The following is an 8,286-nucleotide window of genomic DNA, read 5'->3' on the forward strand; positions in this document are numbered from 1 at the left end:
TAGATCCTAGAAACCAAGGTGTGGCAGAGGTGTATTCTGACCTTTACTTAATTCTCTAATAATTCTACCACATTTACACCACCATTCTCCATGCACTGTAATTTAGAACTTCATAAGAGCTATTGATAAGAGCCAGGTAAATGAAATGAGTAATCCGTTTGGATAAGGGAATTGTAAATATAGGCCTAAATAACACTTGTTTTGGATCTATTTTACCTTATAATCGCTGGAGACTAATGTGAAACCAGTCATATGGCAGCAAACTGAAGTATATCAAGCATATCCCACAGTAAAGTTTATGAAATGCTGTGCCATTATGCAGAATTTTTTGTGTACGGCCTTTTAACATGCAAGGATGGGCACTCTCGAATGTCTTAATTATAGGTTACCTCGACTTTCTCTGTCTCCTTTTTCTATCATGTTAAATATTAGCCACTTTCATTATCAACCGTCAGTAGGACTAATAGCCACACATATTTAGCTGCTAATTTACTGTTAGTTCCCTTCAGTTGGTAAAGCCTACATTATCATCCATTTAATGACATTGTTTTGTTTACCTTAGTTTGCTTCCTCTGTAAACGCCGTTACGGTTGTGTGGTTGTTGCTGAGGATCCTTAGGAACAGTTGATAATAACAAAAGATATGTAGGCTAATTAAAATGGTATTGAGTGGAGCGCAGACCAAGCCGTAACCGTTTGAACCCGACACATAGCACAATACTTGGCCGTGTCGTCACACTGTTCCATGGTTAGGGCAGGCAAAACATAAGTGTATAGTACTATTGTACACTATTCTCTCTATTATAATTATATGTTCACTAACCTTCCAACATTACCATGGGTTAAAGAACTGAAAGTGGCAATTTTCAGAATGAGTCACACCACAGTTTTCTTTATTTCATGTATAAAGTTTCCCCAAACCAGTTTCTATGATTCATAAATACTTTCCTAAACCTAAATAATCTACAAGATCAGAGTATTTATAAATCTACCAATTGGTGCTGAAACGGAGGCGAGTATGCATATATTTAAATGTCTTTCTTTAATTGATTCCTACTATTCTGAACCTGTTCTCTCGAGTCTGTCGCCAAAATTCCTACTATAAGGTCCACCGTATTTAAAGGGATGGCTGAAGATACATCTACTGAAAAGCCTATTGAATGAAAACTCCCAGAGAAAAACTGTTGGCAAGTGGGAGGGTTTTAATTGGTTGAATTAAATGTATTCAGAGCGTGCAAGGTAGCCACACCTGCAGAGCGCATTACCCGACTGAATAAGTTAAGTCTGAATACCAAATGCTGAGGAGTGCGTAGGAAAGGCGTACATTCTTAAATTGGAATAGGCCTTGTAGAGCATAATCCTACATCTTATGTAGTTCAGAATGAACAACTGAATGGGGATAACCCTTACATAATCTCTTTATACCCTTCTACTGTTTACTCACTAATTGTTTTATAGTCTTTCAAAATGCCAGGGTGGTTTGTTTGGTTAGTAGGGAGCTACAGCTAGTGATTTAAGTTATAAATATCTAATGCTAGGGCTGGTGGTTTGGTAGTAATATAATGGAGTTACAGCTAGTGATTTAAGTTATAAATAAAATAAAACTTTATTTGTCACATGCGCCGAATACACCTTACTGTGAAATGCTTACTGACAAGCCCTTAACCAACAGTGCAGTTCAAGAAGAGTTAAGAAAATATTTACCAAATAAACTAAAGTAAAAAATAATAAAAAAGTAACACAATAAAATAACAATAACGAGGCTATATACAGGGGGTACCGGTACCATGTCAGTGTGTGGGGGTACAGGTTAGTCGAGGTAATTTGTACATGTAGGTAGGGGTGAAGTGACTATGCATAGATAATAAACTGTACAAAACAAATGGAGGGGGGGTGGAATCAATGTAAATAGTCCGGTGGCCATTTGATTAATTGTTCAGCACTCTTATGGCTTGGGGGTAGAAGCAGTTGAGGAGCCTTTTGGTCCTAGACTTGGCACTCCGGTACCACTTGCCGTGCGTTAGCAGAGAAAACAGTCTATGACTTGGGTGACTGGAGTCTCTGACAATTTTATGGGCTTTCCTCTGACACTGCCTATTATATAGGTCCCCTATGGCAGGAAGCTTGGCCCCAGTGATGTACTGGGCCGTTCGCACTACCCTCTGTAGCACCTTACGGTCGGATGCCGAGCAGTTGCCATGCCAGGCGGAGATGCAACCGGTCAGGATGCTCTTGATGGTGCAGCTGTAGAACTTTTTTTGAATCTGGGGACCCATGCCAAATCTTTTCAGTCTCCTGAGGGGAAAAAGGTTTTGTCGTGCCCTCTTCACGACTGTCTTGGTGTATTTGGACCATGATAGTTCGTTGGTGATGTGGACACCAAGGAACTTGAAACTCTTGACCCGCTCCGCTACAGCCCCGTCAATGTTATTGGGGGCCTGTTCGGCACGCCCTTTCCTGTAGTCCACGATCAGCTACAGGGCGGTAATCATTTAGGCAGGTTACCTTCGCTTCCTTGGGCACAGGGACTATGGTGGTCTGCTTGAAACATGTAGGTATTACAGATTCGGTCAGGGAGAGGTTGAAAATGTCAGTGAAGTTAGAGGACTAGAGACTACAGTCAAATGAGGCCTATAATGATCATATTCAGACCACCTGTTTAAAGTTTATATAATATGGGAGGGAATGATGCTATTTACAACATGTTATATTGTAAAATTGTACCGTATTATGGGGTGTCCTACTGTAAGTGTTAATTTACCAGATCCAACCTGTTGTGTGCTCTAAACAGGTGGGTTGCCTTTGAGAACCCAATGTTCTCCGGAGAGCTCTACGTTCTAGAGAAAGGCCTCTACGGAAGCCCAGAGGACTGGGGAGGACAGAACCTCAAGATCTCCTCACTGCAGCCAGTTTTCCAGGTAAACATGTCCAAGAACTTTTAATGGGTGGACTAGGGAAAGCCGTTGTAAAATAAGAATCACAGTAGTATCACCTTTATAGTATCATACTTTATCATACTAAGTTTTTACTTGCATGACACTGATAAGTTATGAGGTTGGTGAGGACACTTTGAAATTGTTTATCCAGTGACGATAAAGAATGTAATCCATCATTTCCTTCTTTATTACTTTCAGGATAACCTGGGTGGATCAAGCAAGTTCAAGGTAAAGTCAGATAGTGTTAAACAAATAATATTAACTATCTTAACATAGTCAATAGTGTATGGGAGTGATTATACCATCAATTTGCATGAAGAGTAGCCTACGTTCAGTGCTGTAGTGGAGGTTATAAGCAGGTTTACGCCATATACCCACTTCTTTTTCAGTGGGCATTGCGTATACTCATTTCTTAATCCCCATGATGCGTATGAAAGTAGTGGAGTGGAGATATACCCCAAATCAATTAACAAGGCTGGTGGACCAGATCAGAATGTTTAGCTTAAAATGTTGCTAAACTAATATTTCTTCACATTTTCAGCACAGCAATGTGCACACGGCGGTAGACCTAGAACGGTGCAAATGTTCCAGAATGCAATTTGCGGGAAAACACTGCTCTAAAATCCATACCACACGTGTGAGCGGTTTCATGGACAGAGTTGGAAATATCTGTTAGAAATGTAGAGAGGGGAGATCTAAAGATGCAACAACTATCATGGGTTGCTAAAATGACTAGGATAATGCCTTTAGCTGCTAAACAATGAAAGAAAGTTAAAAGAAAACCAATAGAACAGGAGAAAGCATATGAGGAAGTCTTTATAAAATAATTGCCTCCAAGTTTCTATGGTGGGATTTTAGCTATAGGCTACTTTGAAGCATGCCTCATAATATGAAGTAAAATGTCCAGGTTTTAAACAATTAAGGAACAGGAAAAATATAGCGACGCTAATGATAACCATCTTCTGGTAGATCAGGTGTCAAACTCATTCCACAGGGGCCGAGTGTCTGCGGGTTTTTGCTCCACCCTTGTACTTGATTGATGAATTAAGGTCACTAATTAGCTAGGGACTTCCCTAACCTGGTTGTCTAGGTCTTAATTGAAAGGAAAAACCAAAAACCCGCAGACACTCGGCCCCCCATGGAATGAGTTTGACACCCCTGTGGTAGATGGGAAAGTCTTTCCCAAAAATCTTCTCAATTAAATGTTAACTAGCTACAAAGTAGCCTATGCCTACCTGTCAGAATGATATTATTTGCGTCAATCCTGTGGACATTTGTTTTGCAAACTCCATCTCATATGCTACAAAAAAACACTACTAACCAAACAACAGTGCTAGGTGCCCGAGCACTTGAATTAAAGGGTAACTACACAATTAAAAAAAAAATGTATTCTATTTTTCCCAGACCTCAAAAGTGGTGTGCTGATGTGGTTTAAGCATTGTTGTGGTCTGAGAACATCCAATTTTGTAGTTTTACTATTAAACCTGTGAATTTCAGACTTAGTTGACAGCATCATTTATCTGTTTCAATAGTAGGCCTACTTTTAGACTATTGCACAGTACAGCTTGGGTTGGCCTAACTGTGAAAGACCAATATGGATTTATCATTTTAGGTCATTCAGACTGTATGTCACTGTTTCTCATAGAATTCTTCACACAGGGCACCTTTGCTTAGCCGGGTTGGCCGCTGAGGATTTTCTTTGCAAAATTAGAGTATACCCACTTCTCCAGGCCACACTACCTACCTGTAATCCACTGTACATTATGGCGACCCTGTCTCATGTCAGTCTCTGGTGTATGTACTGTAGGTCCAGCTGTTCTCAGAGCCTGGGTTCCAGGGCAGAGTGGTGGTACTGGAGGACAGTGTGGAATCCCTGGAGGAAGACTTCTCCCCTGGCTCCTGTAGAGTACTGGCTGGGAGGTGAGCAAAATAATCTGCTTTAAATGCAGCATGTAAACATCAATACTGGACCTTTTACTGTGCCTTTTGATAGGAAAAAAATACTGAAAGTGTGGGCTTTCCTTTTCTGTTGACGAAGACGTTGTCAAGAGCCAACTGAACACTCAAAGGGGACTTAGTACTGGAGAGAGCTATGTTGACTGTGTGCCTCTATGCTATGTTCCAGCTGGGTGGCATATGAGGGATCCAAGTTCACAGAGCACATGTTTGTCCTGGAGGAGGGAGATTACCCCAACACTGAGTCAATGGGCTGTCTGGGTCCTGACTCTACCATCCGCTCCATACAGACCATCAGCCATGTGAGTAGAGTGGATTATGTGTGTTGGCATGGTATGCACGCGTACAGTATTTGTGAACCTAAGTCATGTCTGTGTAAAGTGACTGCATATCTTAGAGATGTCCTGTACCTACAATACCATAATGATGTATAAGCTCACGTTTTTACCCACCCTCCCCTTCCCCCTTGTCCCTCCAGGAGTTCTCCCTCCCGTCCATAACGTTGTTCAGTAAGGTTGGCTGTAGAGGCCGTAGGGTGGTGCTGACGGGAGAGACGGTGAACCTGCAGCTGGCTGTGGCGGACAGACGCATACGCTCCCTGGTGATCCACGGAGGAATGTAAGTCATACCTGGATAGATTTGACCGTTTTTATTAGGCGATCAAAAACAAACATTAACATTTTAAAGAGAGAGTTTAATTTACAATTGATCTTGGTTGGTTGAAGCACTGTCTAAGCACCTAATAAACCATCAACCAGGCCTCTATTTAATCTGTATCCCTGAAGCGAAGCAGATTGCGCAATATAAATGTAAAGGTAATTTCCGATTGAGCCGACATGCAGCGTTTGCAGTGAACGCAGTCTCCGCTAACGCGGGGGCATTGCCTTTAAATTTCAATCGCGCTGTAAAACTGAACTCCCGCGATATGGATTGAATAGAGCCCATAGTTTTGCTGGGCTATTGTAAACTGAAACGGTGTAGGAAGGTTGATTGTTTACATTTGAGGTGTGTCAGATTTTGTATAAGAAGACCAACTGACTGTGTTGGACTGATTTCTCCTGCCCTACAGTTGGGTGTTGTATGAGGGTAGTAACCACCGCGGCCGTCAGATCCTGCTACCGCCAAGCGAACTGAATGATTGGTGTAAGTTCAGCAGCTGGCCACGAATCGGATCCCTGCGACCACTATTGCAGGTATGGAAGCGGGGCATGGTTCCATTTTAGATTCACATATTGCTGTCTATCCAATACAGTTTTCCCTATAACTAAACAACAGTCAATGGACTGCATCCTGTACGCAACTCAACTTTTGCACTAATCTCATTTTGTCATCACTGCATGAATTACCCCATAATGCAAATGATATGCAGCCCCCTCAAGTTAGGATTTGGATAATGACCACTGTCGGGTGAGAAGAACTCTTATCTAGCCTAGTCAAGCTAATGTTAAGTGTGTTGTTTGCCTATTGCCCTCTACAGAAGCAGGTGTACTTCCGTTTGCGGAGCAGGGAGACGGGTTATGTGATGTCCCTGTCAGGGCCTCTGGATGAAATCAAGCTTTTGCGGGTCCAGGCCCTGGAGGAGACAGGGGGAGCGGACCAGGTCTGGATCTACCATGACGGAGTTCTACGCTGCAAGGTACTTCATGGGCTCAAGCTTTTGCACTGAATCATCATTTCCACTCATTCCATCGCCACCAACTTCAAGTGTTGCAGAACTGGCTTCCTCGTTCTTTCAACATAGTTTCATGTCACGTGTTGAGCATATCCCAGTGCAATTGTCAATTATCTCTCATATAAAATCAAATGAAACTTTATCTGTACCATGCTTGTCAGTTTGTATTCATACAGAATCCCCTCACATCTGAACCCATATTCTCTAACTCTACAGCTGGTGGAGGACTGTTGCCTGCAGACATCGGGGAGCATTATCATGGCGGGCAGCAGGCTGAGTGTGTCTCCTCCGGAGCCAGGGACAGACAACCAGCTGTGGACCATTACCCCAGACGGCCTGGTCCGATGCCACCTCAAACCTGACCTGGTGCTGGAGATTAAAGGTCAGATCACTTCTTCTGCTCTCTCTCTCTCGGCTAGCCTTACTATCATTAGCTAAGAGCTACAAAGATAGGAGCTCTGATGTTCAGCTCAGTCCCCATAGTTATAGTCTGGCTCCATCTGGTGGTAGGTTTAGGAAGTGGTAGGTTTTGGTGGTAGGTTTAGGAAGTCTCTTGTATTATCCATCTGTTGCCACATCCTCAAGCTATTGAATAGGTAGCCTACACCAAACCTAAAGATACACTCTCAAACTTTTGTATAATTTCAGCCAGTAGTTTTGAAAGTGGTGCTCACGAGACAAAAGTGGTTCCCATTTTGTGTACGTCATTTCATATGATATTTTACGTCCTGCCCACTTTTTTTTGCAATTCATATAATATGTTAGGAATTTGTTGTGCTTAAGATCCTGGAGTGCACCTTTAACTGTATTGTCTTCTTTTCACAGGTGGACAAAGTTATGACAAAACTCAAGTGATTCTCAACACATTTGATGAGAGAAAACACACCCAAAGATGGTCTTTGGAAATCCTGTAATGGAATGTCAACCTGGCCCTTGCCCTTCCACAGCAGCTCTGCCTTGGCACTCAGAGCTCTGTGATGCAGCTCCACCGTGGGGCCCATACTCTTGCTTCTTGATCAAGTTTCTCCATGGGCCTTAGTGCTCTGTGATGCTGGTCTGCAGTGGGCCTCCATACATTCTGCAACATTTGTTGAGCTTGAGAGCAGAAATCACAAACCGTCTTTGTGAATTACAACCATAAACCAGTGATCTACACTCTGAAGATAAAACTACACACGGCTATAGAACTATCGAGCAAGGAGCACAGCATTTTACTTTGAGGACTTGACTGATGCTGTACAAATACCACAATTCATTTGTTCACTTACCTCTCATTGAGCATACCAAAGAATAACTGTATGGGAATGCGCTAGTGTCTCTCCTGTATTCATATCATTTACAATGACTTAAGCCCTGTATTAATGCTCAGTTTATCCACAAATCTCTTTTCTATGGTACTTTACCAGTCAATTACTGAGATGTCTGTTTTCTTACAACAATGTTGTAAATGTATATCTTTTTTAGCACACTTATTGTTCTATGGTCACATATTCTTAATGTCATATATGAACACTCCTTAAATTCTCCAAATAATGTTTTGTGTAAATGTTTTTTCATATCTTTTGAAGTCAACTTTATATTTTTCTACTTTACTACAGACATCCCTGCACAGTACATTAACTGCTGCAGGTGTATAGATTTTGTTGAATGACTAAATATCAATTTCAACACTGTGCTACAGTATCATGCTAACCACTGTCTTGCTTGTAAATATGTCAACAAA

The 8,286-nt window shown here is 41.8% G+C and overlaps 1 protein-coding gene across 8 annotated transcripts in view; it reads left to right on the forward strand.

The window, feature by feature from the left end:
• LOC115162488 (beta/gamma crystallin domain-containing protein 1) overlaps positions 1–8,096 on the forward strand; it is a 58,691-nt gene extending 50,595 nt beyond the window's left edge. For all 8 annotated transcript variants that reach the window (XM_029713829.1, XM_029713831.1, XM_029713835.1 and 5 more), the window contains 9 exons: positions 2,791–2,917; positions 3,134–3,163; positions 4,743–4,855; positions 5,061–5,193; positions 5,370–5,509; positions 5,961–6,084; positions 6,369–6,527; positions 6,780–6,945; positions 7,389–8,096. In XM_029713829.1, the coding sequence (XP_029569689.1) occupies positions 2,791–2,917; positions 3,134–3,163; positions 4,743–4,855; positions 5,061–5,193; positions 5,370–5,509; positions 5,961–6,084; positions 6,369–6,527; positions 6,780–6,945; positions 7,389–7,477 (1,081 nt within the window). In that variant the 3' untranslated portion in view covers positions 7,478–8,096. The remainder of the gene's footprint in view (positions 1–2,790; positions 2,918–3,133; positions 3,164–4,742; positions 4,856–5,060; positions 5,194–5,369; positions 5,510–5,960; positions 6,085–6,368; positions 6,528–6,779; positions 6,946–7,388) is intronic.
• The last annotated feature ends 190 nt before the right edge of the window (positions 8,097–8,286 follow it).

The sequence above is a fragment of the Salmo trutta genome, chromosome 25, assembly GCF_901001165.1.
Source record: "Salmo trutta chromosome 25, fSalTru1.1, whole genome shotgun sequence".
Classification (NCBI taxonomy): domain Eukaryota; kingdom Metazoa; phylum Chordata; class Actinopteri; order Salmoniformes; family Salmonidae; genus Salmo; species Salmo trutta.